The 26,819-nt window shown below is 39.2% G+C and overlaps 1 protein-coding gene across 5 annotated transcripts; it reads right to left on the bottom strand.

Moving 5' to 3' along the window:
• Nucleotides 1–862: 862 nt before the first annotated feature.
• SAAL1 (serum amyloid A like 1) lies at nt 863–26,819 on the bottom strand. 5 transcript variants are annotated; one of them, XM_024255806.3, is made up of 12 exons: nt 26,612–26,819; nt 23,928–24,041; nt 17,259–17,342; nt 12,748–12,827; nt 10,928–10,987; nt 10,675–10,790; nt 9,830–10,010; nt 7,642–7,724; nt 7,365–7,553; nt 4,036–4,232; nt 1,929–2,021; nt 863–1,011 (listed from the first exon to the last, which is right to left on the bottom strand). In XM_024255806.3, the coding sequence occupies exons 1-12, from the start codon at nt 26,744–26,746 to the stop codon at nt 919–921; spliced, it is 1,425 nt and encodes a 474-aa protein (XP_024111574.2). In that variant the 5' UTR covers nt 26,747–26,819; the 3' UTR covers nt 863–918. The 5 variants fall into 5 exon arrangements, with proteins under 5 accessions (XP_024111574.2, XP_024111575.2, XP_063584590.1 ...); XM_024255807.3 differs by having other exon boundaries at nt 4,036–4,229; nt 26,612–26,808; XM_063728520.1 differs by having other exon boundaries at nt 26,393–26,798.

The following is a 26,819-nucleotide window of genomic DNA, read 5'->3' as shown; positions in this document are numbered from 1 at the left end:
AAAATGCTTTAACACTGGTCACTGAAAAGTATCATAATTTATAGATATAGGATGTTTTCAAACATACCAAAGTACTACGAAAATATGTACCAAAATTCATAATGTTAACAATAAAGAAGTAACAAAGTAAACAGTGTAGGTCCAAGGCAGAAATGCGAGCAGAAAATAAATTGGACACTCCTAGCCTTCCCACTACTATCCTCTTTCTCCTTCTCCCTCTGTAATTTGCCATTTTTGTGGAACACTCCTTCAGGTACATAAGGTCCTTGTGCTTTCCGTTTTAAAACATGCTCTCAGAAGGCTGGGCGTGGTGGCTCACGCCTGTAATCCCAGCACTTTGGGAGGCCGAGGCGGGCGGATCACGAAGTCAGATCGAGACCATCCTGGCTAACACGGTGAAACCCCGTCTCTACTAAAAATATTTAAAAAATTAGCCGGGCGTGGTGGCTGGTGCCTGTAGTCCCAGCTACTCGGAAGGCTGAGGCAGGAGAATGGCATAAACCCGGGAGGCAGAGCTTGCAGTGAGCCGAGATCGCACCACTGCACTCCAGCTTGGGCAACAGAGTGAGACTCCGTCTCAAAAACAAACAAACAAACAAACAAACAAACAAAATTAACAGCTATGAAGAAAATCAACACTGATCTTTCACATATCCTAAAAAGAACCTCAATGATAAGCCTACATTTTTGCTTTCCTCAACTGAGGATGATAAATATCACATAGAAAGAGGGGTGACAGTGGTGAAACCCCAGATTCCAAAGTGAAAAAAAGTGAGACAAGTCTAGGACAGAAAAATGTAACACCAGACAATTATGGTCTAATATGGGCTTTAGCTAGTATTTCCAATAAGTCAATTTCAACTGTCAGTGAGAAAAATAAAGTTTATTTCTTGTACAGAAGTAATTCCAATTCAGGTTTTAAGTCTGAACCTTCAAACTTGGGAAGCTTTTTTCCAAGTCATCAGCAAGCGCCTTATCAACTTCACGTAGGATTTTAATAAAATCTTCCACCTGTGAGTCAAACAAAAAAAAATCAAACACAGAAGAGAAAAATGTGCTTTAAGGTACTGATTGCTCTACCTGTGGTTTCTAAATGGTCCAATGGAAAAGAAATGCTGGCAGATCTCCAGATGACAGTAACAGTACTTCCTAAGCAGTCTTCTAAAACATTCTCAAGGAAATGACTATGCTTTCCCATTCCGTTTTACTCTTGAGCTAGTACTTCTCCCCCTGCCTCCTCTTTACAGTCTGTTCCCACATTCTGTCCTTCATTTTCCTGTAAAAGTTCCTACTTTGAAATCTGATTCTAACGGTAGGAAATGTGATGTCATTTGAAAAACCATAAAAACCTACCGACTATTCCCAAGAATCTGATTTTGGCTTAATATAGATGCTACCTACTTCATAACAGAAAGGAGTACTATAAATTCAGAGCTTATGTTTTTCCTCTTAGAATTGTTACTCCCAATAGTATTATGAATTTTCCAGTAGTCATCTTTTTTTCCCTCAACTTTTATTGTAGACTCAGGGGAGTCTAAATGTCTAAATGTGCAGGTTTGTTATAAAGGTATATTACATGATGCTGAGGTTTGAGGCACAGATGAACCTGTCACCCAGGCAGTGAGCTTAGTACCCAATAGGTAGTTTTTCAGCCCTTGCCCTCACTCCCTCCCCTCCTCCTGTAGTCCCCAGTGTCTACTGTTCCCATTTGTATGTCCACAGTATCCAATGGTTTAGCTCCCACTTCTAAGTGAGAACATACGGTATTTGGTTTTCTGTTTCTAGCAGTCATCTATCTGATAAAGGCATTAAGTCATATAAATTGTATATACTATCATTTTTGACAATGACCTCGAAATCAAGTGCTTACTTGAAAACATTTAGTAATCCTACGAAACTTGGCCACCTATACATTTACCCATACTCACCACAGGGCTATAGAAAGGAAGAAGGTTTTGAAATGCAGAGGAACACTTCTGTTTGCTCAACTGGCCTTCCTTTACTCCCTGAGCCACCGTCTCCTAAAACAACAAGATTTCATGTCAAAAAAGGAAAATTTTTCAAGCTTTAACTAGTGAATAAAAACAAATCAGGATATTCAATTCCCTCCTGACTTCACAGGCATTTCAAATGTCCCACCTGAACCCACCAACATCAAGGAGGCTTATGTAACCCAAACATGTTCTCCACTCGTCTTTATTTTAGTGAAAGGCACCACCATCCACCCTGCTACACAGACTACAAACTTGGAACACAACCAAGACTTTTCCTTCTCCCCTCCTGCTGACCCCTCCCAGCAAGTGCTCAGTTCTATTCTACCAAATCTCTCTTATCCCCATCCCTCCTCTCCATTCAAACTTCCATTGTTTAGGCTGCCATCACTTTTCAGATTATTCTTGAAGATTACCAACCACAAGAGCCTGTTAGTTGATCTCCTGCCCTCCAGCCTCAACTATCTCTACTCCTTCCTCTCTATTGCTTTTGGAGTAATCTTTCTAAACTGATTGTATCACTTGGTGCTTAAAAGAAAAAAATCTTTAGTAGCTCCTCAGTTTCTTCAAGATGAAGTCTAAATCCCCTAAATATGACATAAGAATTTGCATGACATAGCACTCGTGTATTCTCAGCCCACCTTTCTTTGATGTTCCTACCACTTAAAAGTTAAGAAATATCGATGTCCCTTGCTCCAAAAAACAAAAGCAACAGCAAATGGGAAAAAATACATGCAATAAATATGGAAAAGATACACTATTACCGAAGAAATTCATACAAATAATCAAAATGGATAAATTATAAAAAAGTAGGAAACAAAATTAATATACGACATCCAAATATTTCAATCTCATTAATTTAAAAATGCAAATCAAAGTAAGACACAATTTATTACCTGAACTTTGACATAAAAATTAGAATACCCAATAATAAGGGTCAAGTAAAACCAACATTTCCACATGTAAACAGCATTTTGACAAAATATGGCCATTACGCCTTAGCCATCTTCACATTTATAATGTTGAATCCAGTAATTTAAATTCTGTAAAACCTGCTAAGGTAATAACCCCAAATCTGGAAAATACAAATATGGAAAAGGGAAGCAAGACAACTAATAAAAAAAAAATCACCAGAATAAGATAAACTTTTTGTTTCATTTTGTTTTTTGAGATAGGGTCTCACTCTGTCGCTCAGGTTGGAGTGTAGTGGCACAGTCTGGGCTCACTGCAGCCTCGACCTCCTAGCCTCAAGCAATCCTTCCATCTTTGCCTCCCAAGTAGCTAGGATCACAGGCGCATGCCACCATGCCCAGCTAATTTTTGTATTTTTTGTAGAGATGAGGTTTTGCCATGTTGCCCAAACTGTTCTCAAACTCCTGGGGTCAAGTGATCCACCTGCCTCAGCCTCCCAAGTGCTGGGATTATGGGTGCCTGGCCAAGAGAAACTTCTTAAGAAATACTCTTTAAAAAATTCAGTAGGTATGAATAAATATATTCTTCACAGCTATATTTATAACATTTTATATTCATACTATATTCATAACATATTCATAATACATTTCTTTCCAAATATATGGATAGAAAAAATATGGTCAAAGGAAGAATGTTAATAACCATTGAACATATTCAGGGAGAATATTCCTTAAGAGAAGTTTGCAGTAAATTTTGAAAACTGATTATTTGGTAAATTAGGTTTAAACTGGCTCTCAGTAAAAAGTCTTTCATCTAGAATCAAGAAAAATGTTTATAATATAGTGTTAAGGGAAAACAGTAGTCTATAAAAATTGCATATGCTGGGTTAAAGTATATGAAAAATGCATTTATAAAAATACATGCATGCAAACATAGGCATATGTCTGTCACACAAATATACCAAACTACATCAGCTAGTTGTTTTTAAGATTATAAACTCATGGTGATATTAAGATTTTACTTTATTTTCCCAAATTATATATTATTTTCATATTTAAAAAAAATAAAGTTTGGAGAGTTAAGCAACCCACACTTTCTTTTGCTTATGACATCATCAATACTTCTTTCCTACCTTTGTTAATGCCTGAAAAATATTAGAAAGAAATTCACATAAAATATCCTTTAAGATTTTCAAGTGGAAATCATCTTGGGTTAAATCAGTCTTTTTAGTTTCTTCTGTGTTAGACTCCGCCGAGTTCTCTGGTTTTTTCTGACACTGTTCCATATTTTGTAAGACCCGAATGAGGCTGTCAATTAGAGGAAGATCTACTGTATAAACAAATCAAGAAGCATGGAATTGGCCAGTTAAGTTTGGCTTTTCATTCATACGTATTGAATTAGTGCTAGACGTTATTATTTTGGGTATTACAGACACAGTAGTAACATCAGCAAGATGTCAGCCTATAAGAGGCTTACATTTTTATACTTTCAAATAAGTAAATAAAATAGACTATTTCAGGTTTTGGTTAAGTTCTATGAAGGAAATAAAAGAGGAATATAATATAGCAGCCTAGCAGGGCTAGCTCTCTGACAAGGTGACATTGAGTTGAGAACTAAAGCAATGAAGCATCAGCAATCAAAAGAGCCTAGGAGGCCAAGGGTGGTAGCTCACGCTTGTAATCTCAGCACTTTGAGAGGCCAAGCTGGGCGGGTAGCTTGAGCCCAGGAGTTCGAGACCAGCCTGAGCAATATGGCGAAACCGTGTCTTTACAAAAAGTACAAAAAAATTAGCTCAGAGGATTTTTCTACCACTACCACTGTTACCATCTTGGTCCAAGTTATAACATTTCTTGCTATGAGTCAATTATCAAGAATCTCTAAAAGCCTCCTAACTCATGTCCCTTTTGTACCCATGACTCCCTACATTTCTCATCAAAACAGCAGCCTATTAAAGTCAGCTCATGTGTATGCAACTTCTGCTTAAAATCCACCATGGTTCCCCACCTCATTCAGAGGAAAAGGCAAAATCAGGCCCTCCATACTCTACCTCTCTGGCTCCATGTGCTACTTTGCTAAACCACCCCAGCCACATGGGATCTCACTGTTCCTCCTCAAAAATACCCGGCATACTTCTGGTTGAGGGCTTTTACACTTTCTATTCCCTCTGTCTGGAATGTTCTTCTCCCCAAGTATGCACATGACTCCCTCCATTCTCTCCCTAAGGACTGTACTCAATGCCACCTTCTCAATGAGGTAACATTATCTATAAATGAAGATCTTAAAAATATTCAACATTCCTTTTTTATTAAAAACTCTTAATAAAATAGAAACAGATTAATATTTCCTTAAATGGTAAGACATACATCTGTTTTTGGAGGGGGGTGCGGAGTATTGCTCTGTTGCCCAGGCTGGAGTACAATGGTGCGATTTCGGCTCACTGCAGCCTCCGCCTCCCAGGTTCAAGCAACTCTCCTGCCTCAGCCTTCCGAGTAGCTGAGATTACAGGCGTGCGCCATCAAGCCTGGCTAATTTTTGTATTTTTAGCAGAGACAGGGTTTCACCATGTTAGCCAGACTGACTTTGAACTCCTGACCTCAGGTAATTGCCGGCCTCAGCCTCCCAAAGTGCTGGGATTACAGGTGTGAGCCACAGCACCTGGCTGTAAAACATGTATCTTACACCCAATAATGCTTAACAATGGAACTCTAGGATTATTCCTAATAAAATCAGGAAGAAGGTAAGGATGTTTTCTACCATCACTATTATTTTACACCAGAGATTCTAGGCAACCCAGAAAGACAAGAAGAATAAACCAGAGATAGACAAGTGATAAAATATATCTAATTTAAACCAAACCACTATCAGATAAAACCCAAAGATTATTACTGGAACGACTACTAAAAATAGTAAGAATTTGGTAAGGTTACAGGATACAAAGTTAATATACACAAATCAATAGCCTTCATATATTCCAACAACAATAATCAGTGGAAGAAAATACGTCACAGACAATAGTAAATCCAAAAGATAAAATATCTAGGAATGAAACTAACAAGAAATATCCAAGATCTATATGAAGAAACCATTACTGAGGGACACAAAAAAGACCTGAACAAATGAAAGGGCATAACATATTCTACCAAGTTAACACAATGTCAACAAAAATGTCAGAAAGTTTTTGTTTTTGGAACTCAAAGTTAGTGATAAGAATAGTTAAAAACATTCTGAAAACTTAGAATGAAGAGGAATTTGCCTTATTAGGTATTAAAACATAAAACCTTAATATTTAAAAACACTATGGCTACTAATATATCAATACGACAATGGAACTGAATAGAATATATAGGGGAATTTAAAAAATAATGATGAAATTTCAAATCAGTGTGGGTAAGCTGGATTATTCACTAAATGATGTTGAGATAACTGGGTAGCCCTCTGGGAAAAAACTGATACCACTAGTACCAAAGTTATCAAAGGGGGAAAAAAAAATTAAAGCCACACTTCACATGTGACACCAGAATAAATTCTAAACGAATCATGAATTTAATTGTGGTCATAAAAATCATTCTGTGAAAGAATATGTGTTTACATAGGAAAATATTCATTTTATGTTTCTAAATGAAATGTTGGCTAAAAAGCAGAATTAAATATATGTGCATGTGTGGGATGGTAAGATTACAAACATCATGTTTCCTTGATATTTTTTATAAATTTTTAGGCAGGGTGCAGTGGCTCATGCCTGTAATCCCAGTACTCTGGAAGGCAAGGCAGGAGGGTCATTTGAGCCCAGGAGTTTGTGACAAGCCTGGGCAAGATTGTGAGACCCTGTCTCTATAAAAAATTTAAAAACTAGCCACATGTGGTGTCATGTGCCTGTAGTCCCAGCTACTCAGGAGGCTGAGGTGAGACAATCACCTGAGCCCAGGAATTCAAGGTTGCAGTGAGCTATGATCCTGCCATTGCACTACAGCCTGGGCAACAAAATAAGACTCTGGCTTTAAAATAAGTAAATAGGCCAGGTGGGGTGGCTCACGCCTGTAATCCCAGCACTTTGGGAGGCCGAGGCGGGTGGATCACCTGAGGTCAGGAGATCGAGCCCAGCCTGGCCAAAACGGTAAAACCCCGTCTCTACTGAAAAAATACAAAAATCAGCCGGGCATAGTGGTGTGTGCCTGTAATCCCAGCTACTTGGGAGGCTGAGGCACGAGAATCACTTGAACCCAGGAGGCAGAGGTTACAGTGAGCCAAGATTGTACCACTGCACTCCAGCCTAGGCAACAGAGCAAGACTCTGTTTCCAAAAAATAAAAATAAATAAAAAATAAAATAATAAATACGATAATAAAATAAATTTTTGAAGTTTAGCATGTAATATTTTTATAATTAGGGAAAAGAAAGCGTTTTTTAAAAGGGAGAAATAAATGAAATGAAAAACAGTATGAGCCTGGGAAACTGTACTTGCCTTTTTCTATCTTTAGATACTCTTGCTCAGTCTGTGAGGCATAGATGGCAGACAACACTGAAAAAACAGAGGCTAGCACTGTTTTCTGTTCTTGAAGAATGATGGGTGGATCATCAGACTGGCAGAACTCATGGCAGACCAGGTCAAAAAGTAAATTCCAAATGTCTTTTCCAGTGTCAGGACAATGTACTTAATAAAGAGGACAAATAAAGCAGTACTTTAAAATCATCAAACAATTAAATGAGTAACTGTAGTGCATCCCGATAAACCACCTTACCAATTGCTTGAATTCCATCATCCACTGTAGTAAGCAGTTGTAAAATATGCATGTAAACATCAAGCCATTCTGGATTTTCAGAACTAAATAGGAAAAGTAAAAGCACTGAATCAACAACTTTACTGTCCAGGGCATTCCAATCATTCTTCATTCAATAAATATTTATTACTCTGCCAGCCACTGTTCAAGGTGCTGAGGATAAAACAAGGAAAGGAATGAAGTCTCTGTGCTCGTTAGAGCTTTTATATTCTAATAGGGGAAACAGCAAAAAATAAACAAATATTATATAATATAATCAACACACACAGGACAAGAAGTAAAAAAACTTTTTGGCTCTATCTCACAAAAGCAACAATGCAGAAACCTGCTAGTTGATACTTTATCATTTTGGTTTGCTTGAATAATCAGAACAAAAAATGACTGCGATTTTTATAGTATGAATGTAAGGTCCACTGCACCATGCATCAACAATAATGATGTGCTGAAAATGTCTCAGGATTATCCTAGCTCCCTAGCTGAGAATACTAAAACCGTGTAAGTCTAATTCTTATGATCAACCGTTTGGATTCTCAAAAATCTAAATAGTTTGGAAACTCAAAATCTTAGTTCTTCAACCAAACAAGTGAAAAGACAGTGAACAATTAAAACAATGGTTTGGCAAATGTTTATTTAAGTACTTACAAATTTCAGGCACTATGTTAGGAGTTGAGAAAACAGATGTATAAGATGTTATCCCTACCTTCATGAAGTTTATACTCCAAAAGGAAAGAAGATTGCAAGCGGGGTAATTACAATGAAGTGGTACTAATGTAGCACTATAGGGCTAGGAACTTCACAAAGCAAGGAGACTTAGTTTGCAGGGTCAGGGAAGGTATCTTAAGAAAAATTATGTTTACACAGAAACATGAAGGGGCAAAGAAGTGTCTGAGGTGGAGGAAACATACTGTGCAAAGGCCTGGAGACAAGAGGGCCTGGTTCAGTTGAAGAAGTGAAGCAAACTTCACATGACTGAAACGCAGAGTACAAGGAATAAGGATAGCGCTACTGGGTCTATAGGCTGTACTTTATTTTTCTGAGAATTTTTCATTTATTTTATTCTTTTTTCCCCTATTTTATTTATTTATATTTTGGATTCAGAAGGTACATGTTAGGGGGTTGTTACATGCATGATGCTGAGGTTTGGGAATATGGATGGTCCCATCACCCAGGTGATGTACATAGTACCCAAGCTGTGTTTGTTTGTTTGTTTTTCTGGACCTTATCCTAAGGAAGCCAACTGAAAAGACTGAAGCATGAGAGTGAGATGAGTGCGTACTTTGCAAAAACAGCTTTAAAGTCTAGGCTTGGGAGAAGCAAGCATAGAGGCAGGGAATTCAAGTAAAAGAATGTGGCAGTTCTCCAGATGAGAGACAATAATGGCTTGATTGCCATGGATGGAATCCCAGAAAAAGTCAGGAATAAGGGTGGGGAGTTGACTGCAATGGGAAAATACTGGGGCAGGAAAGATTCAGTAATGGCTTCTCGATTTCTTCTACACTATCCAAATAGGATAATGATTACATCATTTACTGAGATTGAGAATACTGATGAAGCAGGTTTAGGGAAAGATGATGAATTTAATCCTCACTTGGATAAAGGACACAAAATTAATAGGTTTTGATGTGGCTTACTCAGCACTAAGAATGCACTAAGCAACCCACTATGCAGATCAATTTAAAAATTAATTTTCTAGTGATTAGCAATAAACAGTTTTAATGACCTGGAAGGCTTAGTAATCACTCTTGGCAAGACATCAGAGTCCCAACATCAGTCACTTATTGAAGACTGGCATATAAACACAAGGAGCAAAAAAAAACAAATGATGTGCAACGTTAATGAAGATATTGTTAAATATTCAATGTAAAATAAAGCACAAGAAAATGTTTTCTCTTTGATTTAAATTACATAAAATATCATAAGACAGAAACCACAGTTAATGTTGAGTAACAGCCTATAGCTAAATGATAATATAACAGGAACTTTGTAACCACTACACAGGTTGCATCACAAATAGTAGTAGTGAATTAACGTAACAAGGAGTGACTATGTACTTTATTCTGTTGTAAGGAATATAAGAAGACTTTATATCTGAGAATACTTCTAGCAATTGCATTTTCCCAGAACATTTTGCACGAAAGAGCTCACCTACCGTACTTGTTTGGCAGCTTCAAGTACACAGGGCACAAGCCGAAACACTGGCTGCTCTTCAGACTCTTCCTGGGGTTGGTCCAGAGGCTGAGTTCCCCCATTTCTGACCCATTCTAACATTAGTTTCTCATCCAAATCAAAGAGCTTGTCCACAACCTCCCCCACCTTCACCAGCAAGTCAACTGCAGAGAATAAAACAGATATCGAAATGAAAAACAAACTGCTAAAAGCAATAGGGTTAAGCAAAATTCCTAAAGCTATTCTAAGAAAACCAAATCTTGCCAAAGCAGTATTCTAAAGGGTGATTTACTTACCTTGTATGTTTAAATTTGCTTATCTTTCCTCATTTTTAAATGAGGAATTTATCAGTGTCCCAAGAGTTTAAGAAATTTTGTATCTTCAATCAAAAAACTTTCTCCAAAAAACAAACAAACAAAAAGCTGGACATGGTGGCTTACACCTATACTCCCAACACTTTTGGGAGCCCAGGGCTGGATGACTGCTTGAACACACGAGTTGGAGACCAGCCTGGGAAAGAAAGCGAGACACTGTCTCTACAAAAAATGTTAAAATCAGCTGAGCATGGCGCTGCATGACTACAGTCCCAGCTATTGGGGAGATTAACAGAAGGATACCTTGAGCCCAGGAGTGTGAGGCTGTAGTGGGCTATGATCACACTGCTGCACTCCAACCTGGGTGACAGAGCAAGATTCTGTCTCAAACAAACTTCATTACCTTGCACTCAAGGCTTTTTTAAAAAAGGTGACTTCTAGAAATAGTTACATGGTTTCCTAAAAATTAAATACAATTTAAAACATTTTTTTTCTAGAGTACATGATGACTTACCATTTGTTGAACTTGACATAATGAAGCAAATGCTATCATAAATAGCTGGATGTTCCCGGATCCTTTCAACCCAAACACTGGCCACTTCTGCCTGGGAAAGGCAAGTAAGCAACAACCTACATGGTAAACGTGGGTTGAATTTCTACTTTTCAAAAAAAAAAACAGTAAAGGAAATTTGAAAATAAAAAATTAACTTTTTTTCTTATCTACTCTTACGAGTAACCTTATAGAATTCATAAAAGGAAAAGCATACCTGCTTGTTTCCAGCAGAGTAGGTGGGTCTGAATCATACAAACAGTGCAATAACACCTGCCTACAAAAACAAAGAAGTTAACCGATATGCCTCACTTCTTGCATTTAAAATATCAGAGTTTTCATTTAATTTTTTGAACATCTTTATTGTGAAATACAGCATATATTCAGAAAAGCTCAAAAGACACAAATCTATAGTTAATAAATAATTATAAAGCAAACACTCCTGTTTCCAAGAAACAGAACAGAGCTGCATCTCTGTAGTCACCATGTGTCCATTCCAAATCACAATTCTCTTTCCAACTTAGAAATGATGACCATTCTGATTTTTCCAGCAACCATTTCCTTACTTTGCTCTATAGTTTTATTATTTTATATATTTTGGTGTTGCTTTATACTGCAGGTAAGAGGATTAAGAGGACATGCTGAATAAATAGACATAATCTGGGAGGTTATTCGGATTCATGAAGACAGTCAAGGAGGGGAGACAACATATGAAATAAATTGTATTATACTTATTGACTCTTCATTTATTTGCTGAAAATTATACATGTAAGATCCACCCATGTTGTTTCTTTAGCTGTTATTCTTTGACAGATTGCTGCAGAGCACTCCATTGTGTGAAAATAACACAATTTATTTTTCCAGGCTACTGTTGATAGACATTTGTGTTGATTCCAATTTGGGGCTAATTCAAGCAATCCTCCTATAATATTTGTAAGAGTTATCCTGATGCACATGTGCACAGTTTCTCTTACCATATATGCCCACTATGAGCTGGTCACAGCACATGCATATGTTCCAACGTGACCAGATAATGCCCAACTATTCTAAAGTGGTTCAACAAATTTATATCCCACCAGTAATATAAATTGCACCATACTAATATTAAGACAAGCATTTAATTGAATTTATAACATTTGTAAACATTTCTCATTTTTGGATTTTTGATAGAGAATATTAGAGACCAAACATAATCTTAAGTCATTTGCTCCATGGATGATGGTAAATTACTGAGGAATAAATACTCTGAACTAGGATCTTAAAGTCCCTCCACAACTAGGAGTTCTCTCTTTCTGAGAAACCCAGGTACTTGAATCCTGTGATAAAACCCTCACCGCCCCAGCTCTGACAAAAACTGCCCAGAACAGTTTTCTTAACCTATTTTGGGTACAAATTTCTTTGAGATTCCGATTAAAAGCCATGAACACTTTGCCTAGAAAACTAATACACTCATAAAATTCAGCATATAATTTCGGGGTGTTCTCAGAACACAGTAACCACTTGGGTTTCCTCCATTAAAAAACCTTCTGCCCAGAACTTTACACATGGAGAAGAGAACGAGCCTCGAAGCAGAAATCTGAAAGTCTTTTCATCACAGAGGCAACCCTTTATCTTCCAGTTGTTGGCAAGTCTTACCCTCTAAGTCAGAGCTCTCAGGATGACATTATTCAACAAATCTAGTTTCTGTAGACTCCAGCTGAGACATCGGATTCCCTGCCCCTAAACTGTTTTGGATTCCAGTTGGCTGCCCCATATCCAAGTTTTGGCCCACTGGTTCTTCCCCTATCTGGCTTACTGCCACCAGCTGACAATTCAGGTTCCTTTGCTACTGAAGAAAACAGGCTTAAATCCTGAATCATTTCAGTACCTCCTGAAGAAGCCCCTAGCTATCATCAACACACAATGAAGTTCCCAGAGAGTGTTCATCAAGACAAAGAAAGGACTGTCTTTCAGATTTGCTACTTTTCCTATGTATTAGAATTTCCTTAAGGATATAAATGAATATATTAAAAAACATAATTATATAGTAAGACTTACCCAAGATTTTTATCACTGCTGATGGACACACATATCTCCTGGAAACAGGCCATATTACCTAAAATTCCCACACAGATTTCCTGCCAAATCAAATTTTACAAGTCACAATGGCTCTGAGACGAAAGACATAAACAAAAATATTAACTTAAACAAAAACCTGCTGAGCCAAGTTTTGGGGCAAGGCGGAGGGGAGGCAGGATAAAGAAATACATATACTGCCTGTACCCTAACCTTGACAAGCTCACAGTATTTGAGAAGGGATGAAAAACATAAGAACAAGAAAGGGCAAAGGCAGGAGCTATGCAAGAAGAACTCCTATCGATAAAATGAGTTTTAAATGATTGATAGGATTGAGATATGCAAACAAAAAGACAGACGTTCAAATAAGGGGAAAGTATCAGCAAAGGCAGGAAGGGAATCATGTACATGGCGAATACTGTAGACAATAAAGTACTCTGGTTGTGGCACAAAGTGGGTGAACAGCATGAGGTAAATACTGCAGGTATAAAGGACTGAGATTAAGGGCTCTGAATGCCGTGCTGAAGAATTAGACTTAATCTGGGAAGTTATTTGGAATCATGAAGATGCTCAAAGAGGGGAGACAACATAGTGAAACGGTATCTTAGAAAGATTATTCTGGTGGCAAAATGCATAATGTATTAGTGCAGTGCCTCTTTACCCATGGTTTCAGTTACCCATGATCAACCTTGGTATAAAAGTACTAAATAGAAAATTCTAGAAATAAACAATTCATGTTTTAAATTGCATGCCTTTCTGAGCAGCATGATGAAATCTTGCACCGTCTCACCTGGGATGTGAATCATTCTTTTGTTCAACATATCCACACTGTATATGCCGCCTGCCCATTAGTTACTTAGTAGCCATCTTGGCTATCAGATCGACCATTGTGGTATCTCACAGGGCTTGTGTTCATGTCACCCTTATTTTACTTAATAATGACCCCAAAGCACAAGAGTAGTGATGCTGGCAATTTGGATATGCCAAGGAGCTGCCACTAAGTGCTTTCTTTACATGAAAAGGTAAAAGTTCTTGACTTCATAAGAAAAACAAACAAAAATGTATGCTGAGGTTGCTTAGGATCTCTAAGAACAAATCTATCCATGAAACTGTGAAGAAGGAAAAGGAAATTTGTGCATATTATAAATAGGGTTCAGTACTATCCTCGGTTTTAGGCATTAGGGGCCTTGGAATGTAACCCCCAAGGATAAGGGGAGACTAGTGTATAGGGAAAAGAAGTTGAAAAGAACTTAAGAATCTATCTCAGTAATAGTTAATTAATATGTAATAACAGTTTATTACCACTCATTATGGCCAGGCATTACTCTAAGCATTTTCCGTGTATAATTTCATATAATAACTTAGGTGATAGGTACTAATAGTATCCCCATTTTTCCAGATGAGGAAACTAAGGCACAGAGAAGTTAAGCCACTTGCCTAAGATCTTAAGATCTCCAACTAGAACACGGCAGAGCTCCAGAGCTTGAGCATTTAACCACTATTCCAAACTGCACCTCAGTTATCAAGATGCAAGAGGAGGAGGGCCCTCAGGCATGGAAAAGGATGAAGCTGAGGAAGACTCTCAAGGTGAAAGCAAAATAATCCAGTGTGAGGATAGGGGAGAAAGCAGTTGAACTTGACTCCTAGCTTTCAAGTTGCCTCATTTCCCCATCAGTGATATTGGTCCCGTTGACAGGAAAACTAAAAAAGAAAGTGCATAAAAGGCTACAATGAGTTCAGATGGTACAGTGTTTCCAACCTTGCTGGAACATAAGAATCACTCAGGGAGCTTGTTAAAAATACAGATTTCCAAATCTCATCTCAGATCTACTGAATCATAATTTCCAGGGTAAAGCCTGGAAAGCTATTGTTTACCCAGCATATACCAGGTGACTTTTGTGATCAGATAAGTGTGACCATAAATCACTGAGGACATACAGAATTCAGGGTTAGAGAGTACAGCTGACTCTTGAACACAGGTTTGAATGTGTGGGTCCACTTATAGGTGGATTTTTTCTAACCAAACTTGGACTGAAAATACAGTGTCCTCAAGATGCAAAACCTGCGTAATATGCAGAGCTGACTTTTCATACACACAGGTTCCACAGAGCTGACTGTAGAATTGAGTACGTGCGGATTTCAGTATGGGGGAATGTCTTGCAACCATCCCCCATGTATACCAAGGGACAACTGTAGAGCATGCAAGCAGAGAATGCCTGAAGAAAGTTGGAGATGTGACATCAGTTATCAGAAGGGAAGTCGAGGCTTTGCTCCTACAGGCAGAGTTGCAACTTAAAGGTGTAAAGAACACACAAGTTCACTACAAAAATGAATATAATGAGAACAAAGGATCAGGGCTTACACCTTAGAAAAAGTCCATATTCAGGACAGTATAAAAAAGGAAGAAAGAAAAAAGCCAATGAAAGGTGAGAGACAAGTGACTGAAGAGGTCAGAGACGACAGTGAGGTGACACAGGAGCTATAGAAATGGAGTTTCAATAAAAAGTGGGTGGTCAAATGTTGGGAAAAGATTAAGAGTGAGTAGGGGCAGAAAAAAACCACATATATTTCCCTTATAAACTAAAGAGGGAATAACTGAACTTCCAATCAAAGATCAAGTTTTTCTGTCTTGGCTGTTCACTGGAATCACCTGGGGAACTTTAAAAGCTGCCCAGAGTCTCACACTTGGAGATTCTGCTTTAACTCATCTAGGGTGGCCTGACCCAAGATTTTCAAAAGTTCCCTAGGGCAAAGTTTCTCAGAGTGTGGCAATGCACCAGAGCACCAGCATCACCTGGGAACATATTAAGAATCCTGGACCTACTGGACTAGAAACTCTGGAGGGACGCTCGGCAATTAGTGATGCGGGGACATGCTTAAGTTTGAGATCCCCTGTCCCAGGTGATTCTAACATGCAGCCAAGGCTGAGAATCACTGTGGCAGCAGACGGTGGCCCGCGGATATATACAACAATGTGACTAACTCCTAAAAGGTGCCATTCCTGACATAAGCTTATTTCTTTATATACCAGTAGTGAGTAAACATATTTAAGACAGAAAAAGTCAGTACAAAAATAGCATAATCGTCAAATCTTATATTAACATAAGGAACCATGGAAAAAAGGGTTAATCAGGCCCTAATTCAGAGAGAACATTCTACTTAAATAAGAATTTTAATTCAACATTCAATTTGTAAAAATATACTGTGGAATTCTCCATTTTATAATCTGAAAGAGAGGAAATACAGTACAGTGGTTATATTGGAGTCAGGCCTAGGCTGAAATCTCAGCTCCATTCTTTCCTAGTTGTGTGACCCTGAACACACCAAGATTTAGTTCTTTAAAAGTATACCTCATAGTAGTAAGACCAGGTATTCAGTAAAGAGCAGTTTTTCATAATTATAATTATTGAACAGATATTTACTAATCCACGATATGCACAGCACATGGCAATTTAATTGGCAATAAAGCACAGTACACTGCACAGTATATAAAGCCCTCTCCTTCAGTCTTTATCTATTGTTCTTGGCAGTTTACCAACAGCAATGACCACTGAAAGCTTACTTACTTACTTGGGAAGGTGTGGAAGGAAAAGTACCACTGTGAATAACAGATGCAAATACTGAGAGGGGACAGAAGGCACACAAAGGGAGGCTCGGAGACAGTGTGAGATAGGGAGTAGAAAGGTCTGGCTAAATCAGAAGGGTTATCTGGCTATCCAGATTTTATGCTGGAAAGATGAGTTAGGTTCAGAGAGTGGAAGTCTTGAGCAGCAGGCTGAGTTTAGAATAGTTTTCAAGCAATGGTGGATTTTGTCAGTAAAAAAGAAATCAACTGAAAAATGGAAGGCCCAGGCTCTGTTCCTTGTTCTGATACATACTAGCAGCATAACAGTGGTTATGCCTAACTTGTCTCCACAGCTGGTAAATGAAAGTGCTAATTTCCCTGGTCCGGCCTGAATCTAAAATTCTATGATTCTCATAATTTTAAATTATGAAATTAATAATTTAACATTTTAAATTATTACAGGCATGTAGCTCACGCTTATAATCCCAGCACTTTGGGAGGCCAAGGTGGGAGGATCACTTGAGGCCAGGAGTTCAAGACCAGCCTGGGCAACATAAGGAGACTCTTGTCTCCACAAAATAAAAATAAAAATTAGCTGGGTGTGGTGGCTTACACCTATAGTCCCAGTTACTTGGGAGGCTGAGGTGGGAGGGTCCCTTGAGCCCAGGAGGTCAAGACTGCAGTGAGCCGTGATCACGCCACTGCACTCCAAGCCTTGGAGACATAGTGAGACCCTGTCTCAAAAATAAAATTAAAAAAATGTAAATAGCAAATTACCTAGGACCTGGCAATGTTCAATTAACATCTACAGGCTGATTTGTTGATTTATGGTCAGTAAGAAAATCAAAGTGAGAAAAATAAATGACTATCCAGCACTATCTGTTCTTATTGCTTCAAAGAAGAAGGCTTTAGAAATGTACACACTTACTCTTAATCGAGGACACTTGGACTTGGCCAGTACTCCCATGAATATATCAGGAGCATTAAATTCTTGGAGAAATAAAGCCACATCCTGAAAAGAAAAATGATTATTAGCTTGGATGTTGAATATTCCTCCCTAAACCCCAAAGCTTAGGCAACCATAAAATTCTATATTAAAATTAGAATTTTAGGTCAGGCACAGTGGCTGACACCTGTAATCCTAGCACTTTGGGAGGCCAAGGCTGGCAGATTGCCTGAGCTCAAGAGTTCAAGACCAGCCTGGGCAACACGGTGAAACCCTGTCTCTACTAAAAATACAAAAAAATTAGCCGGGCATGGCGGCATGCGCCTGTAGTCCAGCTACTCAGAAGGCTGAGGCAGGCGAATCACTAGAACCCGGGAGGCAGAGATTGCAGTGAGCCGAGATCATGCCACTGCACTCCAGCCTGGGTAACAGAGCAAGACTCTGTCTCCAAAAAAAATAAAAAAATAAATAAAATTAGAATTGTAGACACAAGAAAAAAAAAATCACAGGCTTAGGAACTGTGTCAACAGACAAAAGTGATGTTAGAGAGTCTTTATGGTAACTGGTCCCAGACAATGGAACAATTTCATAAACAAATCTAAACTACCTACAATACTCCAGAGGATTATCCCACTCTTTTCTGCCCGAATCTATTTACTCTTTATGGTAACTGGTCCCAGACAATGGAACAATTTCATAAACAAATCTAAACTACCTACAATACTCCAGAGGATTATCCCACTCTTTTCTGCCCGAATCTATTTACTCTTTATGGTAACTGGTCCCAGACAATGGAACAATTTCATAAACAAATCTAAACTACCTACAATACTCCAGAGGATTATCCCACTCTTTTCTGCCCAAATCTATTTACCTTAATAATTTTTCTGCCCACTAGGAATTCTCATTAAACACATTCAAACACATTTGGTGATTACCTATCAGGTATTAAGCTAGAAGTGGGGGACAAGGGAAAAAAGCAACACGCTGGGCGCAGTGGCTCACACCTGTAATCCTAACACTTTGGGAGGCTGGTTAGAAGGCCGAGGTAGGTGGATTACTTGAGCCCAGCTTGGGCAAACATAGTGAAAACCCATATCCACAAAAAATACAAAAATTAGCCAGGTGTGATGGCACATGCCTGCAGTCCCAGCTACTTGGGAGGCTGAGGTGGGAGGATCACTTGAGCCTGGGGAGGTCGAGGTTGCAGTGAGTCATGACTTTGCCACTGTACTCCAGCCTGGGCGATACAGCGAGAAAAAAAGGGGAAAAAAAAAAAAAAGTAAAACTTGGCTGGGTGAGGTGGCTCACACCTGTAATCCTAACACTTTGGGAGGCCAGGGCAGGCAGATCACTTGAGCTCAGGAGTTCGAGACCAGCCTAGGCAAACATAGTGAAACACCATCTCTACAAAAAATACAAAAATTAGCTGGGCATGGTGGTGTACCATCTGTAGTCCCAGCTACTCAGGAGGCTGAGGTGGAAGGATTGGTTGAACCCATGAGGCAGAAGGTGCAGTGAGCTGAGATCTCACCACTGCACCCCAGCCTGGGCGACAGAGTGAGACTTTTGTCTCAGACAAAAACAAAATTCCTTCTTGTCCTCCAAGAGCTTAAAACACGGTAGGGGAAAGAAGTCAAGAACTGCTATAGGGTCCTGTCCAAAACCAGAACTTGTGTTTTCAAAATCATCAACAGAATAAAAATTCTGATCACAATGTAACTGTGGCAGCCTCATAACTTCTTCCTACAGAGTCTGCCACAGTGCATAAAGGGGCATAACACACAGGTGACATGTGAGTGGACATGTGGCCCCAAATGGGCCAAAACTCACCTAGGAATGTAAGACACAAAAGCTAAGTCAGTTTGCTTGGGGATTTGCAATGTAAAATATATAAATAAAATTAAGTTTCTGGCTGTCCACTGCTTCAGATTTTCACTAAATTTGAGGTGTATATTTGAGAAGCCTTAACTTAAAATATAAGCTGCATGGCTTATGTGAAAATTAAGGGCCCTGGAGCATCTCAAAGAGAGAGGCAATTATTCTCCACAGCAACTGAAACCAGTAACCTGCCAGACAACTGACTGAGAGAGACACACTCTACTTACTAAAAGACCATGGTCAGAGAAAATAGTATTTTCAAAGATACACTCTGAACTGAAAGTCATAATGGCAGATTCTCTTCACTGTAAGTGATCAAGCTGTCCTGTGGGCAATTCTTTGTCACATGCAGAAATTTTTTAATTTAATGGTAATTCCTGGAGTAGCACAAGGGTGGCCTAACAATATCAACACCAACAGTAATAAAATTAACATTCATTGAACAAGTATTAAATGCCAGGCACAGTGAAGTGGCTTGTATGCTATCTCATTTAATTCTTAAAACAACTCTATCAACTAGTTATCATTATTAGCCCCATTATACTCATAAGCAAACTGAAGTTTAAAAAGTTTAGTAACCTGCCCAAGATTATACAGTCTCAGTAGAGCAAAGCTAGAATTTGAACCCATATGAGTCTGATTTGAGCCTATGGTTTTGTTTTTTAAAAGAGATGGGGGTCTTGCTATCCTGTCCATACTGGAGCAGTGGCTATTCACAGATTCACAGGCATTATCATAGCTCACTGCAGCCTCCAACTACTGGGCTCAAGTGATCCTCCTGCCTCAGCCTCACAAATAGCTGGGAATACAGGCAAGTACCCAGCGAGACTATGTTCTCAACCAGCACAACATGCTACCTCTCAGGTATTCATCTATTCATTCATTACTCCTCAAATATTTTCTGAAAAACCTAATAGGCACTGTTTTAGGTTCTGGGGACACATCAGTGAACAAGCTAAATAAGGGATCAGTCCCATGGAATTTTCATTCTAAAGAAATGAACCAACAATAAATGTAAAACAACTAAACTACACAATTTCTAAATGCTACAAAGAAAATAAGATGTTATGTGCTAGAAACCAAGATAAAGCGGGCTACTTTAGACATAACATTGAAGAAGATATTTCAGAAGGGGTGACATTATGCTTTGATGAGAAGGAATTTAAATCCATCAGAGGACACATGTAACAGAGTGAAGCAATTCTGTGGGAACACCGAAACAAGAGAGATTAATTCTGACTGGAATGTCTGGGGTGGCATCACAGAGGAGGTGACACTGAAGCCGGACCATAAACAATGAGAAGGATTTTGCCAGCTGGAAGCCATTCTAAGCAGAGCGGCATGAATAGTGCCCACGGACACGTGAAAGTGCAGGAAGTATCTGGAGGTCTCTGGTCCTTGCACACTGAATTCGTGATTACAGAATGATAGGAGACAAGGCTGAGATATAAACTCACTAGACTTTGCGCCAGAGACCTCAATGGTCAGTGGAGAGCTCAGTTCTGAGTGGTGCCTCAAGGGCACCTCTTGTAAGGGAGCAAAAGGAGGCCAAAGAACATGACTTTGCCCGCCCCAATAACCTCCTTCAAACAGCAGAGCTGTTTTCTCAATTTTAAAACTGAGATTTTCACCCTAAGAGTTCATTTAAAACACAGGTTTTATTTCTTTTTTAAAAAATTTGTTTAACCATAATTTATCAATAATTGTAGAACAGAAAGTAGATCTGAGCAATACTCTCAACCAACCTGATCTGACATTGAGAATAAGATACTCCACCCAGCAAGAGCAGAACACACATGCTTTTTAAGTGAACATGGAATATTTACCATGTTCAATTAAAACCATATTCTGGGCTATAAAACAAGTCTCAACACATTTAAAACGATTCGGTGTTCACCAACCACAGCAACAGAAAGATAACTGAAACATTCCCAAATATTTGAAACTTATCTATGAACCAAAGAAAAAGTAAAGAATATTAGAAAGTATTCTGAACTTCTGCGGGCATGGTGGCTCACATCTGTAATCCCAGCACTTTGGGAGGCCGGGGCAGGCGGATCACTTGAGGCCAGGAGTTCAAGACCAGCCTGGCCAACATGGCAAAACCCCACCTCTACAAAAAATACAGAGCGAGACTCTGTCTCAAAAAAAATTGTAAACACAGCATATCAGAAATTGTGGAATACTGATAAAGCATAAATATTTAGGGAAAACTTTATAGTGCTAGATGTCTATCTTTAAAAAGAAAAGATTTCAAAGTATAAAGTATGCGGACAGCCGATTTTTGACAAAGACACAAAAGCAATTAGTGGAGAAAGGATCGTGTCTTTTCAACAAATGAACCTGAACAACTGAATATCCATAGGCAAAAAAATAAACTTCAATCCATCCTTGCACCATATACTGTACAAAAATCAACTCAAAATGGATCACAGACTTATATGTAAAACCTAAAATTATAAAACTTTTAGAAGAAAATGTAAGAAAACAACACAATTAAAAAGCAGGCAGAAGATTCAAACAGGTACTTCACCAAAAAAGATACACAGAGTACAAATAAACACATGAAAAGATACTCATCATTAGGAATTAAGGAAGTCCAAATTATAATCACAATGAGCTATCACTACATACTTATTAGCATGGCTAAAATTAAGAAGACTGACCATACTAACTGTTGGTGAGGTTGAGGAGAAACTGGACCTGGAATTATGTCTCATACACTGCTTGTGGTTATGTAAAATGGTAAAAACTGCTAGGAAAACAATCTGAAAGTTTCTTAAAAAGTTAAGCATACACCTACCATAAGATCCAGCCATGCCACTTGATATGGTCTGGCTCTGTGTCCCCCCCTAAATCTGACCTTGAATTGCAATCCCCATAATCGCCATGTATCAAGGGCAAGACTAGGTGGAGGTAAGTGAATCATGGAGGTGGTTTCCCTCATGCTGTTCTCATGATAATGAGTGAGTCTCATGAGATCTGACAGTTTTATAAGCGTCTGGCATTTCCCCTGCTCGCACTTCTCCTTCCTGCCACCGTGTGAAGAAGGTGTCTGCTTCCCCTTCTGCCATGATTGTAAGTCTCCTGAGGCCTCCCCAGCCATACTGAACTGAGAGTCAATTAAACCTCTTTCCTCTATAAATTACTCAGTCTCAGGTATTTCCTTATAGCAGCATGAGAATGGACTAACACAGCACTCTAGGTATTCACCCAAGGAAAAAAAAAGTATATGTCCATACGCACTTGTATACAAAAGTTCACAACAGCTTTATCTGTAATAAACCTTAAACAACTCCAACATTCATCAACAGGTAAAAAATAAATTGTGGTATATACATATAATGGAATACCATTCAGCAATAAAAAAAAAAAAATAAGCCACTGATATACACAACATGGATGAATCTCAAAATAATTATGCTGTATAAAAGAGCCAGCCCAAAAAAAGGATATGAGCACATTTATATAAAACTCGAGAATACACACTAATCTGTAGTGACAGAAAGCAATCAGTGGTTGCCTGGAGAGATGGAGGAATGGAGAGGCAAGAGGAAGAGACTACCAAGGACCATAAAGAAACTTTTAGGGGTGATGGTTATGCTCTCTATCCTGATTACAGTGACAGCTTAATCTGTGTACACATCCGTCAATGTTTACTGGCTGGGTGCAGTGACTCAACGCCTATAATCCCAGCACTTTGGGAGGCCGAGGCAGGTGGATCATTTGAGGTCAGCAGTTCGAGACCAGCCTCACCAACAGGGTAAAATCCTGTCTCTACCAAAAATATAAAAATTCACAGCGATTGGTGGCGCACACCTGTACTCCCAGCTACTCTGGAGGCTATGGCAGGAGAATCACTTGAGCCCTGGAAGCGGAGGTTGCAGTGAGCTGAGATCGCACCACTGTACTCCAGCCTGGGTGATAGAGACTCCATTTCAAAAAAAAAAAAATCAATGTCAATGATACTTCAAAACAATATGCAGTTTTTTGTGTGTTAATTATACCTCAATAAAGTTTAAAATAAAATGACTGAAACAATGAATAGCCATTGACAATTTTAAGAAAATGAGTACAATTAAGTCTGCATTTCTGGAAAAAAAGGTAACACAGGTGGCATCGTAGAGGACAGAAGGGAGGTGAAAGAGACTAAAACAAGGATTTTAATCAGGAAGCTATTGCAAAAGTCCAGGTAATAAAACAAGAGAGATTACACAGGTCATTTAATGTCTTTTGGCTTCTATTTTCTTAACTGTAAAATAAGGGTACTACCTACATCACAGGGTTATTGTGAAGATCAAATAGAATACTATACATGAAAATGCTTTTGAGCTATAGAATAAAATACACATATTAAAACACAATGATTAATATTGCAATTATAGACATATAATTATTTATTGTCCTCCTTCTAATATTATCATGGTATATTAGTGGTCTTCTAACTCCTAACCTGCTCTCAAATATATGGCCAGAGTTCTCTTTAGGTAGGTAAGTATCAGAACTTTCCCGGCCTACATGTGTGTAGGAATACATTCAGAAGAGCTACGTATTTAGTCCGAATCTATTGAGAGCTCAGATCCTCCAGCCTCAAAGACAGAAGTTCAGCATTTATAGCTCCTGGGATCTCATTCCCTATATCATATATGGGTGTGATTACAGACAGGAGATAAAGCCTTTCCCCAGAGTGAAAGACTGAACCATTTTTAAAACATCCATTCACCATCTCCTCACCCAACAGTCTTCAGAGTTTTGTTTCCAGCCTCATACCTCATCCATTGACATATCCCATACTCTGCAAATTTCATTCTCCATTTCTTCATCAAGCTCCGTCTGCTGTTCCTCATCATCTGAGTTAGATTTGGTGTTTTCAGGGCTAACAATCTTCAGAAACACAAAGAAAGAAAACATGAATAAAAGTTGTCTACAATACTAACCAGGTACCCAAATACAGCAGGTGATCAAATAACATTTCCTTGTAACGCTGATGAGAAAAAAATTTGATTCCTGGCCAGGGCCACCGTCTGTGTGGAGTCTGCATGTTCTCCCCAAGTATGCATGAGTCTGTTCCAGATACTTTAGTTTCCTCCTACATCCCCAAAATTTGCACATTAGCATAACTGGTGTCTAAACGGTCCCAATCTGAGTGAGTGTGGGTGTGTGTGTACCTGTGATGGGATGGCATCCTGTCCAGGGCTGGTTTCTGCCTTGCACCTTGAGCTGCTGGTACAGGCTCCAGCCACCCTCAACCTTGAACCAGAGCAAGTGGGTTGGGAAATGGATGAATACAAATTATTATAAAACAAAAATCTGTAAAGAAGACAATAATCATAGAGATGCACGACAATAATTATGTGGTAGGAAAGTGCTCAGTAAGCCTGCCTTATTTGTTATTGTTTTTGGACTGTACAGTAGTAAGAGGTGGTCATTTTTGCTTTGTAAACATTTATTCCTTGATTTAACACAATCAAAGAATAAAGGTTGTAGTGATAATCACTACAACCACCATCACTCACTAACTCACCAAAATTGGGTAAATAATTATCTTGTTTTTATTAACCTTTCCTAAACGTATTTATAGCTCACATTTATCTCAATGTTTAATATTAGAAGTGTTTTAGGTCCTCATTTAGAAGTTTGGTGATGTTCTTGTGTCCACAAATATGCCACAGGGACTTAACTCTTGTTTATATCAATTAGCTATGGTAAAATTGGTTTCATTATCAGTAATTTTGCTTAAAGTCACAATTTCCAAGAACCTACTGATGTTAAGTGAGGACTTACTTTAATATTAACCCATAATCGTTTAGAAGTCACAAAGAGGCTATCAGCAAAGTATCTTCTCTTGCAAAAATCTTCTTTTAAAAATGTAGTGCCTTGGGTAGATCTATTCTTTCAACATTCACAAAGTAAATACTGTTGCTAGGCACTGGGGTAGATATACAAAGACGAGTAAGATATAATCCCTTACGTTTAAGCTTTTTTTTTTTTTTTTTTTTTTTAACTTTTAGGATCTAGTGGGGAAAGACATGTAAAGGGATAGTCATATTAGAAAAGGCAAAATGATTCAACTGAATTGTGGACAGAGTTGTGGTAGCAAAAATGATGGACCAATGACCTATTCCTGGGAGATGGGGAACCTTCTCTTAGGTGTTGATATTTAAGCTAAATTTTAAAGGAAGAATAGTAGTTTGTCATGTGAAGAAGGAGAGAAGTGAGTATTCAGAGGAAAGCACAAGAGTTCAGAGTTAAGAAAGGGCCTAGCATGTTTGGGGATGGTGAACAGTTCGGTGTTGATGGAACACAGTGTATCATGAGAAGATGAGGCTGGAAAATGTACAAACAGCCCTGGATTCCAAGCTTCAAGAAACACGCATTTTTCTCCTAGGCAAAGAGAACTAAGAGCAGTATCATGAATAGCCCTGCCTTTAAAGAAGATTATTCTGGCAGCTGTGTAGAAAATTGACTGGAGAGGATAGACAAGAGAAGCAGAGGAACGAATTAGGGAAACATGGGGAGAAGAAAACTCACATTTACTGACAACCTCCTATAAGCCAAACACCATGCTAAACACTCTATTGCCATTATAATCTCACTTAACCTACACAATAACCCTATATATAATAATATAAATATTATAATCCTATTTTATAGAAATTAAGAGACAAATAGAGGTTCTGAGCCGTTAGGTGACCTGCAGCTAGTGGGTAATGAAGCTGCGTTTTTTGTTTTTTTGAGACAGGGTCTCACTCTGTCCCCCAGCCTGGAGTGCAGTAGCTGGATCATAGCTCACTGCAGCCTCCAACTTCAGGCTCAAGCGATCCTCCAGCCTCAGCCTCCTGAGTCGCTGGGACTACAGGAGTGCACAGTCAGGACTGGCTATTTTTTTTTTTTTTTTTTAAGTTTGTAGAAACCAGGTCTGTGTTGCCCAGGCTGGTCTCAAACTCCTGGCTCAAGCGATCCTTCTGCCTCGGCCATCCAAAGTGTTGGGATTACAGACGTGAGCCACTGCGCCTGGTCAGAAGCCACGTTTTTTATATAAAAGTTGTATAACCCTAAAGTCACCATTTATTCTATTACAACGATAGTCCATGAAATATATAAATTAAAGACCTGGGCTTCAGAAATGACAGTGGGGATGGGGAGCAAAACCCGAGCAATGCAGTTACACGATCATGTATTTTTGGAGAACTTGCGAAAGCAAAATAGAACGGCAAGTATTTCAGCATCCCTACCATTATACTTCCCTTTGTGTCGAGAGCCCCCGACGGGGCCCTGATAGTTTTGGGGTCCGCAGCGGCCGGAGAAACGCAAGGGGCGAGGTCCCGCAGCGCACGCCTGGGGAGGGGTCTTTGTGGGGATGGCGGCTCCCGGGGCAGGAGGAGCCGCCAGAGGCGGAGCCCCGGTGCCTGGGGAATGTGGGGAGAGCCCACGCGTGCTGCCAGTTTCCACACCTGGATGAGTCCGCTGAGGACGCCGAAGAGCCAGTGTTTGCTGTAGACCGTGCTCCCTATGCAGTCTCCACCGGCCACCTCCTCCTTCTCCTCCTTGTCGCGACCCGTCAGCGGCGGCGAAGGGTTGCGGTCCATGACTTTGCCGCGTCCCGCGCTCTAGGGCCGTGCCGGAAGCTACGGAGGAGACGACCGGCGCCCTAGTGCCAGA

The sequence above is a fragment of the Pongo abelii genome, chromosome 9, assembly GCF_028885655.2.
Source record: "Pongo abelii isolate AG06213 chromosome 9, NHGRI_mPonAbe1-v2.0_pri, whole genome shotgun sequence".
Taxonomy (NCBI): Eukaryota; Metazoa; Chordata; class Mammalia; order Primates; family Hominidae; genus Pongo; species Pongo abelii.
Note: the sequence above shows the minus strand (reverse complement) of the source record. Positions and strands in the feature narration are given on the sequence as shown.

Excerpts from the sequence above, each read along its gene's own strand:
- SAAL1 (XM_063728520.1), bottom strand. The coding sequence starts at position 26,746 with ATGGACCGCAACCCTTCGCCGCCGCTGACGGGTCGCGACAAGGAGGAG. Across the intron at positions 12,828-17,258 it reads CCAAGTGTCCTCGATTAAGA|GAAATCTGTGTGGGAATTTT; the intron begins GTAAGTGTGTAC and ends TTGATTTGGCAG. Across the intron at positions 2,022-4,035 it reads TTTTTCAGGCATTAACAAAG|GAGACGGTGGCTCAGGGAGT; the intron begins GTAGGAAAGAAG and ends TTGTTGTTTTAG.